Genomic DNA, 10164 nt, shown 5'->3' on the forward strand with positions numbered 1-10164 from the left:
AGGCAGGGAGCAAGGGAGCGCTAAAGGGGGGGGGGGAGGTTGTGAGAGGAGGAAGAAGCAATTTCGGGGGAGAAAAGAAGGGCAGAGGAAGAACTGGGGTATGGGTAGGGTCTGAGGGGTGGGAAAGGGGTACCGGGCGGGGGCTACTCCCCCGATAGGGCTGGTGGAAGAAGATGGAGAAAGGCCAGGTGGGGGGACTTTCTAAGGATCGCACTAGGAGAGGGGAAGGAAAGCAAATATTAACCAGCACCCTCATTCTAACTTGAATGTCAGGCTTTCCCATTCCTTCCATAGCTGGAGATAGGATGGGGCGGGGGGAAGGGGGAAATGAATGAACAAAATAATCCCACCTAAGAAGAGGTAGGCTGGCAAGAACCCAGGCATACCCAACCCCAGATCAGAAACAACGCCGGGCACGCCCAACTCACACCTCCCAGGAGCTGAAAGACTGGTCGGCTCGACTCACAGACACACCCCCTGTTCACACACTCTCACAATCAGGCCCCCGTGGCAGGTGTGCATTTATGTCCGGGTTAGAGAGAAGGAGGTAGGTCAGGCTACAAGTGTCTGGCTCCAAGGGTTCGGGGTCCGAGCTTCAGGTATGAGGATGCCTTCCCAGCCGCCCTACCGCCCTACCCCCACGGCCTAGAGGCTGTCCGCCTTGCATTCCTACTCGACCTCTCAACTCAAGGCCAAAGGTACAAAGGAAAGTCCTGCGCCTGGGGGAGGGAGGTCGGCTTCTCTTTAGGACACTCTCCTAAAAGCCTCTATTCAAAAGAATCCCTCGCTGCTCCTCCCCTATTCTGCCCTGACCCGAATGGCCTAAGTTTATATGCCTGTGAACCTCTGTAGAGTGGGGGAAAACACTAGGCTGAAAATCAGGAAACCTGGGCAAGGTCTCTTGGCTTCCTCACATTTAACCCCCGTCCTTCTGCTTCCATTTTCTCTTGTTCTGCCCAAAGTGGAATATGGTAAGGATGACACTGGTAAATGTAGATACTCCCTCTCACCCCCCCCCCCATCTCCCATCATCCCCCAGGGATACAATGAATGGATCCAAGGCCCTCCGGAGGAGGGGGCAGGGCGTGGGCCAGTATATATGAGAGCCCCAAGTTGTGGTGGGGTGCCTCTCTGGCAAGATGCCCCCCACCCTCCACTAGTGACTCTCAGAAAGCTTCACACAGACACTGCATGGAAGCCTGAACCTGGAACAGACTCTCAGGAGGAGGAGTTAGCATTTATGTGACTAGCTGGGAGGAGGAGGAGCTCCGGGTCTGAGTCACAAGAGCAGAGACTCAGGGTAGAGTCAGAATCAAAGTTCCTCTCTCCTCTGGGTGGGGGTAGGGGTCAGGAGAGGCTATGGTTTGTCTTCAGGCTGGTCTCAGATGGGAGCCAGATACCTCCCCAGATGTGGTCCAGCCTCCTCCCACAAAATGTGGCCCCAGTTTCCTCTCCAGATGGTAGCCCAACTCTGCCCCTACCTTGAGCAACTCCCTGGGGAAGTCACCCCCCTGGTTGAGGCCCTCTAGGTTCCCAATGAAGTCCCCACAGGTCATTCGTTTCCCAATGTTCTAAGAGATAGATGGGAGACACAGAAAGTCCATGAGCCTGTGGCTGATCAGCCCAGTCCTCTTCCCCCTGCCCCAGGCAGCTACTGACCCTCACAACCCTCTCCACTCACGTGGCCATGAAGATCCGTGTTCAACAGCATGAGAGCACAGGTTAGGGTGTGGGCTCCATCTGAGGTGGAGGGGAGCTAGTCAGCACATCTCCCTCTCTGTCTCCTCCACTCCCAGCCCCCTTTCTGGCTTTCTATCCACCCTACCCTCACCCCCTTCGGCTCTGTCCACAAAGTGTGCATCGAGGAGGAGAACCCTGGCTGCCAAATGACTAGGGCAGCAGATGATTCCATGTGCAGGGAAGCTCTCATTGTCCCCAAAGCCTACATGTCCATCCCACTGCAGTTATGTACCCCTCCACATATGTAAATACTTACAGGCACACATGCATTAAAGCATGTATGCACCCAAGTTCACATTGCTGCCCATTGACACCTAAGCATACTCGGGGTACCTAAGTGACTGTGCCTTTCTGAGCAGTCTCTGGGTTGGTGCCTGTGAGAACAGGGTCCACTCCCCACCCCCACCCCCAAGCTCCCCAGTCCCCTCACCCTCAGAGGACAGGGCCCCAGGGTTACATTGATGGTAGCGCTGGGAGAAATGAGCCAGGACCCGCTCTCGCTCCTGGGTTTCCCCCATCAGAGCCAGCTCCTTCAGAAACACCCTAGGGAGAAGGAGAACCAGGGGGATATGAACATTGCCACCAGCATGGCACCTCAGTGGTTCTTGCTGGTTTCCAACTCATACCTGAGCCCCCATGCTACCCTGACTGGCACAGAAAGACCCTGGGGAGGGAGAGACAGAGTGTAATGTGCCACCTTGACTGGGTGAAGATAGAGCTGAGGCCTGGGCACTTAAACCCTGTTCAGAGACTGGTTTTGTCTGGCTTATTGGGGCTGGGTCCAGCTGACACAAAATATATGTATTAGGGAGGGTATCAGCATCCTCTCCTGGATCCAGCAGATGCTTTGAAAAAAGGAAGGAACCCACCTGAGTGCCTGGTCCAGACTCATTCCAGTGAAGACAAAGAATTTGAGGTACTCTCCAGCTACCAGTTTACTGAAGTCATTGCTGGGGGGACAAGGCAAAATGCTAGGGGTTAGGGACACAGAAGGGAAAACTTAGGGAGAAGGAAGTGGCCCTGAGGAATTTCAGAGCCACCTGTGCTGCCCCACACCCAGATGGACTTCCCAAGTGCCCAGTTGAGTCAGTTGGATTGGTGCCTGGTCAACCAAGGAAAGATTGTGTCTGGGAACAATTTTGTGGCCAAGACAGTCTTCAGGCAGGGATCAGGGGCTAGGGAAGGTAAGGGGACACCCTCAGGAGCCAAGGCACCTTCAGGGGCCATGACACCCTCAAAGCTAGGACACTCTCAGGGCCAGGACATTCTCAGGGCTGGGCCCTCCCTCCTCATCTCCATACTTCTTCCCCAGATGCCGGGCCACATCAGCCTTCTTAAAGCCATCCAGGTTGTAGAGCCGCTTGGCTAGCCTCTGGGCAGCTTCCAGGTCAGCCTTCTGCCCGTTGGACAGGGTGTCAGTGCTACCCAGGGCCAGCTGCTCTGTGCTGTCCAGTTCCGAGTCAGAATCCGATACCAGTTGGCCCAGGGGGGGATCACTGCAGGGGATGGCATGGGACTCAGCTTGGGGTTAGTAGGGAGGAACCCTGTCTTCCGGAGTCCTCCAAAAATCATCCTAGCCATTCCACTGCCTCCACCCCAGACAAATGGGGGGGGGGGGGACTGTCTATTTTCTTCATTGGCCTCCAGTGTCCCAGCTCTTCCCTGGAAGTTCTTTCTCACATCAAGCCCATAGCTCTGTTGCTGTAGTGGAAGCTCTGGCTCCATCTTCTAACCTCTCAGGAAGTCTTGGGGCTGGGGTAGGCTGGTGGAGGCAGGCCAGTAGGGAGAAGGCTTTTCTAGGTCCTTGATCTTATCTACCCATCTCTAGTTCTAGGGTTAGAGGATTTGGAAAAATGGTGCTCTCCTAGCCTTCCCTTCTGCCTCCTCCTCCCTCCCATCCATCCCACCACCCAGGGCCACCTGGCCCCAGAGACAGAAGCTGGGAACTCCTGGTTGCTAAGTAACTTTGTCTCCCAGGCCACCCCCTCCTGTTGCCATGGAAACCACACTTCAAGGGTAGCTGGGGGCGGGGCAGAAGTCTTTTTCAGCCTAGAGCAACCTCCCTCCCTCCCTGCCAAAAGAGGGTCTCACTAAGCACTTGGAAAAGGGGAGAAAGATATGTGGAAGCAAAGATTTGCACATGTCCCTCCTAAGCAAACAGAAATTAGCCTAGCCATGAAGAAAGACTTCTGGTAGTAAGTCATGGGCGCTAGATTGTGGCTATGCAGATGGAAGGGCTTTTACTGCCAGTTGCATCCTGGTCAGAGGAGGATTTTCTAGGGAATAGAAGCTTCCTGAAGAACACACACACAAACACACATCTCTATGGCTATCTCTTCCTCCAGGCGTGGTCTCCATGCAGACTAAGGAGGGCAGGGCAAACTTAGAGAGTGGGGTGGGATGAAGGTGTTTTTAACTCCCACTCCCAAGAGCTAAACCTCTTGTCCTAAAAACCTAAAACATACTGCATCCCAAAGTGAGGAGGCCCGTCTTTCTGAAGCTCCCCATGCCCCCTTTCTGCCTTCCTCATTCCTCCATTACTCCACTCCCTGCCCCCAGTGGTTTCTCAGGGATATTTAAGGCAAAGGCAGGGATTGAGGGTCAATGTGATCACTCACCTGCCCACAGGCAGAGGCCCTAAACCAAAGCTGTCTTCAGAGTGACAAGGGCTAGGTGGAGCCCTGTCCTGAGTTGAATTGGCCCCTCTTTTAGCTTCCTCCTCCTCTTCCTCACGTTCGGTCCAGGGCCCATCGGCAGCTGAGCTGGTCCCTGAATCAGGTTCCAGTGGAGCTAATGGGGCTGGCAGCTGGGAATCAAGCTGGGTGACCAGATGATTGGGGGGCAGTTCAAAGGTGAAAAAGGGACTTTGGGTGGGGATTGGTGAGGCGAGGGCCTCCAGAGAGGCCAGGCTGGTGTAAGATGTGCCTTTGGCCCTGTGTGACTCTAGGATGGCTTCAAAGATGCAGCTGAAGGAGTCTGGACCATCTGCAGATGGGCTGGAGCCTGGCAGGAAGGGCACTGGGGACTTGAGGGGCCCACAGGGACTCATGGCCACTGGCCTATGCAATGAATGAATCCAGGGAGAATGAGGAGTCAGAGCTGGCTCAGTGGCCTGGGGCTCTGACCCTTGTTCCCTCCTCAATCCAAAGAACAACAATGACTGGTTTCTCTCTCATTGAATCACTTAAGTTACCCCGTGTTACAAAGACACAGGCCATATTATCCCCTAAAAAAATCTCCGTCTCTCCCAAACCAGGTCTCCCAGCCTACTCTCACCCTGCCCAGTTCATATTCATTCCCCTCCCCCCCTCCTCTCCTCCCTTCCCTGCTAATCTCACTCTCCATGATCCTTTCCCCTCCCCTCTCCATTCTATTTTTGTCACCATCTTAGGAAAGGAGATGAGGCTTCAGAAAGGACCCTGGGGCCAGGGAGAAGGGGTCCCCCCATCACCATATGCTAGTCTCTTTCCCAAAGTTTTCTCCTGGCTCCCTCAAGTCACCAGTCCTGCCTCCTCTGACCTTCTTCTAAAACAGGACAGTCACCACTGAATTCTCCCTCAAGTCTAGCCCACCCCACTCCCCAGCCCCGGTCCTCTGCCATTGTTCCCCAACCCTGGCCTGCTCACTGGGCCCCTTCGGAGGCCTCGAACACCTCGTCGTCCACCTCCTCCTCAGCTTCTTCTTCCTCACTGGCACTGTCCAGGCTGGGGCCTGGCCGAGGGGCAGGCTGGGGGGCTCTGGCTGTACCCAGGGGCTCTGAGCTGGGTTGGCTCTCAATAGCAGAGTCAGCCTCCTCTCGCTCAGCCAGAACCTCATCGATGTCCGTCTCCCGGTAGCACCGAAGGGGCACTGTGTCCAGATCGGTTTCTGAATACTTAGTTACCCGTCCCGTGGTCACCTCTGAGCTATGGCCCAGCTCCTCCCTGGGGACTCTCACCGATGCCTGCTCCCACTCCCGATCCCGAGCCTGGGAACCTGAAATATAGATTGGGGGAAAACAGGGGGATCAAGGGAAGTCGTGCCAGCTATCCTCCCATCTCCAGGCAGAAAGCTCCATTCTTTTGTCTATCCCTTAGATTGCTGGTGTCAACTTCCCGCTACTTCCACCATCATGGCCAGAAGTTTTGTAGTTTGGGGGTGTTTTTTTTCATTGTCTGGGTTCCATCCCTCCCAGCCTTTCCTTCTCTGAGTCTTGTGAGCTTCACACTCAACTTCTTCAGCCTTAGACTGGGCAGACTGGGGCAAAGGAGGCAGGGGGTATTTCTTCCTGCCAGTCTTCAGGTAGGACCTCCTTTATACCATTGCCTGTCCTCCAGGTGCTGAGTTCAGCCCTAACATTTTACATGAGGAAGAATGAAAATTGAAGAGGGATCAACTTGCTCAGGGACCCTCACTATGGTTAGAGAGTTAAGAACAGTATTCCCTTCTGAGCCCCCTATGCCTTAGAGGCAGGATGATACGGCAGAAACAACAGTGGCTCAGAAGGCTGACTACCTGTGGGACCTTAGACAAGTCACTTAACTTCCCTCAGTTTCTTCAACCATATGAGGGTCACTGATTTTCATTCTAACCCTAGATGGATGATTTCAGCAATATAGTAGGGGATTAATAAATGCTGACTGACTGACTGACTGACTGACTGATTGACTGACTGATTATGACCTGGCTTGAGAGATACTGGCTCCACATCTTTTCTTTTCATTTCTTTCATTATTTTTAAGTCCTTACCTTCTGCCTTAATATCAGTTCTAAGACAGAAGAGAGGTAAGGGCTAGGCAATTGGGATTAAGTGACTTGCTCAGGGTCATACGACTAGGAAGCCAGGTTTGAATCCAGGTTCTTCTGACTTCAGGCCTAATACTCTATCCACTGTGCTACCTAGCTGCCTCTCTGCCATCTTTTAAAACTGTGACTTCAGGCAAGTTATTTGGACTTCTCTGGGTCTCAGTTTTTTCAGCTATAAAATGAAGTTGGACAAGATTAGTGGAGAAAATGCCAAGATTCTACTTTTAAATACATGATTAACCCTGAGCACCTTATTCAGAGCAGTTCTTCCCTGACTTCCCTTCTGTTCTAGCCCAACCCCCTTGAGTACCTGAGCTAGGGGGATCCAGGGAGCCAAAGAAGAATTCCCACTTGGCCCGGGCAATCCGCTGGGCATGAGCAGACACTTCCCGGGGAGAGGAGCAGCAGTCCCCCTGAGACAAAGAGGAGAGAGACCAACACATACACAGAGAAAGAGACACAGAGCAAAAGGTGGTAATGAAGATAATCAAATATACAGAGACTCATGGAGAGTGTAATGCAGCTCCCCTTGTTATCAGCCACATTACCCCCCTTATTACAAGAGATTCAGAAAGAAAAGAAGATTCAGGGGGAAACAAATACATAGAGGGTAAGCCCAGATTTACAGCACTCTTGGTGGGGTGGGAATTGCAAAGGAGCAGGAGTCACATACCTGGTTCTGGCAATTAATGCCTGAGGGTCTTCGGAGTAGAGTGGTCAGGTCCTCTGAAGGCCCACCCAGCCCATTTGGGAGGGAGGAATAGAGACTATCTCCACCTGTGGATGGCTGGGCTGGGGACCCAGGCAGGGGGCAGCATCGGGCAGTTAGGAGAGCTGAATTTCCTCCAGCAGGGAGTGGGTCTGAGGTGGAAGCCTCCAGCCGGAGCTTCCGTCCCAAGCCAGAATTGGAGCCGGAACTAGGGGCTAGGGTGGGGGCAAGTCGCTGGGGTGGGGATGGGGTGCTGGGAGACGGAGACCCAAGGTCCAGGCTTCTACTGAGGCCCCCATTCACTGTCCTCACATTGGCCTTTTCCACAAAGCGGAATATGACCACTGAGCTTTGTGGTGGCCCAGCAGGTAAGGGGGGGCTCTGGGGAGCAGGTGTACACCTCAGTGGCGTACAGGGTGCTGTCACCCGCCCTAGCTCCCTGCTCCCACCGCCTGGCCCTACCACTCGTCGAACTAGGGAGCCCATACTGCCATACATGCCCAGCTGGGCCCTCCCACCCCCTGGGGGGCTCTCGGGCATAGGGCCTCCTGGAAGCCATCTTCGAGGGCATCGAGGGGGTGAGATGGCACAGTCTCCCTCAGAGCAGAAGCGCATGGTTCCCTGGGCCATGCTGGGGAGAGGCCAGGGATTGAACTGGTCAGGCAGGGGAGGCCAGGAGGGTTAGGTCAGCAGTGGGGTTAGGGGAAGGCATGCTCCTCAAACAGGCCTAGAAGGGGAGAAGACAAGGTGAATTGGAAGGAGGTCCCTAAGAGAAGACCCTCAATAAGCCTTTCTGGTTGAGGAACACCCATTTGAATCTCTCCCTTCAACCTCCCCCACAAGTAAGATGGGGACCCACCCCTTCCAAAGAGCCCTGGAAGCCTGGGAGAAACCCAGGGAGATCTGTGCTCCAGTCTAGTCTTCTGCCCCATACAACCCCCCCCCATATACAACTGCTCTGAATGGGGAGGTAGGATTGGGGGGGGGGGGTAGAAGCTATTTCAGGAGGCATGTGGGCCTGAGCTCTAGGTGTCCCCATGGCAACCAGGAGCAACTCAGTGGGGTAGGGGGGACTGGGAAGGTCTAGGAAGGGGAGATGGGTGTAATAATCCAGGGCCCAGGCTCCCTGAGCTGAGTCCCTTCCTGGATCTTGCTGAGGGGGAGCCATAGCAATGGGAGTGGGGGTGGGAAAGGGAGGAGGTTACCCAAGGACAGGCAGGATAAGAACTTGGGTGGTGAGGGTAAGAGGGGTCTGAATGAAAAAGCACACACATTGATTAGCACCCACACACTTCTGCCACCGCTGTTTCCCACCTCCCCAGCCTCTTGAATAGCTTTGGGTTGAATGTACCTTAACACAGACAAGACTAGGCTGAGCCCCTGATTCTGGTCCAGGCATCTAGATGGCCCAGAGAATGGGGCAAAGGTCAGGGGGGACCTAGAGTGTCCTAACTGGTGAGTTTGGGGGGCGGGAGCTCCTGCTTTCACCTGGTCCTATTCCCTCCCCCTCCCCCTTCTCATCTTTCCCTCCTCTGAGGGGAGGCTACCACCCAGCCAGGCACATGCCCCAAACATACAACACGCCACACACTCACCGCTGCTGCAGGCCAAGCTCTAAAACCAGATCGGGATGAGGCTTCCTGCTCCAGCCCGAGCTGCTCCAGCATCTCCCTCCACCCAGAGCTGGTCCCGCCTCCTTCCCCTCCTTCCCCCTGCTCAGCCTCCGGCTAGGCTAATCCCCCTTCCCCACACACACACACATACTCACACTCATACACTCTCCCAGGCCCCAGGAGGAGGAGATGGAGCCCCACCCCCTCCACATAGGGGGGCTCCCTGGGTCTAGGGGGTTCCCGCCACACCCCTGTCCGCCTTCGTGGGGAAGTGAAGGGGGATCATGTGGACCTGACCACACGCCGCACACATGTCCTATTCCGTGTCCCACACGGTCTCACAGCGGCATGCCCCCAGGAGCCAGGCTGCATGGATGTCATGCATGCATGTCACGTTGCAGTCATCCATGCACTGCTCTGTGCCACTGTTTTTCATTGCATGCCACATGGGCTCGCTGTCAGCCACTGTCTAGTTGCAGGGGCTTGGCTGTATGCTAGCCAGCCCTGTCACACACCACACATGTGCCTTGTCACACACAACACATCCCATGCGTGTCTCATTACAATTCGATGCATGCCCCGTCACACGCCTTGGCCATCCTTGCTAGAAGCCACACATAGGACCGCATGCTGCACAAGATGCTTTTACACACTGTACACTGGGCCAGCTACACACCACAGACATGTCCTACTTACACAGCACATGTGTGCACCCTGGACTTGCTCCCTGAGGCCACTTTTCCAATGAGCAGGAGGTATATTCCCTCCGGGAATGGAGGGAAAACTGAAGCTGGGATAACCCCCTCCCCACAATGCAGAACTGAGCCTGGAACCCCGGAGTCCCGGATCACCAGAGTATACAGGGCGCCCCCTACACCTGAGCCCCTGAGGGCGCAGGAAGAGGGGCAGAGACCAGACAGCAGGAGGAACTTCCAGGAGGCCCCAGGAGGAACTTCCAGGAAGCCCCAGGAGGTCAGGGAGGACTGAAGAATCAGGGCCTGAAGCTTGGAGAATGGGAGTAGGATGGGGTACCGGGGAGGGGGGGGGTGACCTTGGCCGTTCAGAGGCGGGGTCTATTTTCGGGGCGGGTGGCCCAGAGTTGCCATAGTAATGCGCCGGGGAAGGAAAAGGGCTGCAAGAACACAGGGCAGTGGGTAGTAGGGGGAACCCAAGGGGTGAGTTTGGGCAAGGGGTGCTACGGAGGGGGGCGCTCGGGGCTCACCGCGGGAAGGGGAGGGGGCTGCGCGGGTTCCGCGTGGTGCTGAAGGGGACAGCGCCCGGCGGGGGCCTCACTGCGCAGGCGCTTTGGCTGCCCCG

The 10164-nt window shown here is 55.3% G+C and overlaps 1 protein-coding gene across 1 annotated transcript in view; it reads right to left on the reverse strand.

The window, feature by feature from the left end:
* Positions 1-7864, reverse strand: part of PSD (pleckstrin and Sec7 domain containing) — a 17238-nt gene extending 9374 nt beyond the window's left edge. Inside the window, exons 1-9 of the mRNA XM_044662542.1 lie at positions 7199-7864; positions 6836-6938; positions 5367-5715; positions 4359-4799; positions 3042-3236; positions 2610-2690; positions 2171-2283; positions 1682-1740; positions 1482-1571 (exon numbers count right to left, since the gene is read on the reverse strand). Of these exons, the coding sequence (XP_044518477.1) occupies positions 1482-1571; positions 1682-1740; positions 2171-2283; positions 2610-2690; positions 3042-3236; positions 4359-4799; positions 5367-5715; positions 6836-6938; positions 7199-7864 (2097 nt within the window). The remainder of the gene's footprint in view (positions 1-1481; positions 1572-1681; positions 1741-2170; positions 2284-2609; positions 2691-3041; positions 3237-4358; positions 4800-5366; positions 5716-6835; positions 6939-7198) is intronic.
* Between the last annotated feature and the right edge of the window lie 2300 nt (positions 7865-10164).

This window comes from Gracilinanus agilis, chromosome 2 (assembly GCF_016433145.1).
Source record: "Gracilinanus agilis isolate LMUSP501 chromosome 2, AgileGrace, whole genome shotgun sequence".
Taxonomy (NCBI): Eukaryota; Metazoa; Chordata; class Mammalia; order Didelphimorphia; family Didelphidae; genus Gracilinanus; species Gracilinanus agilis.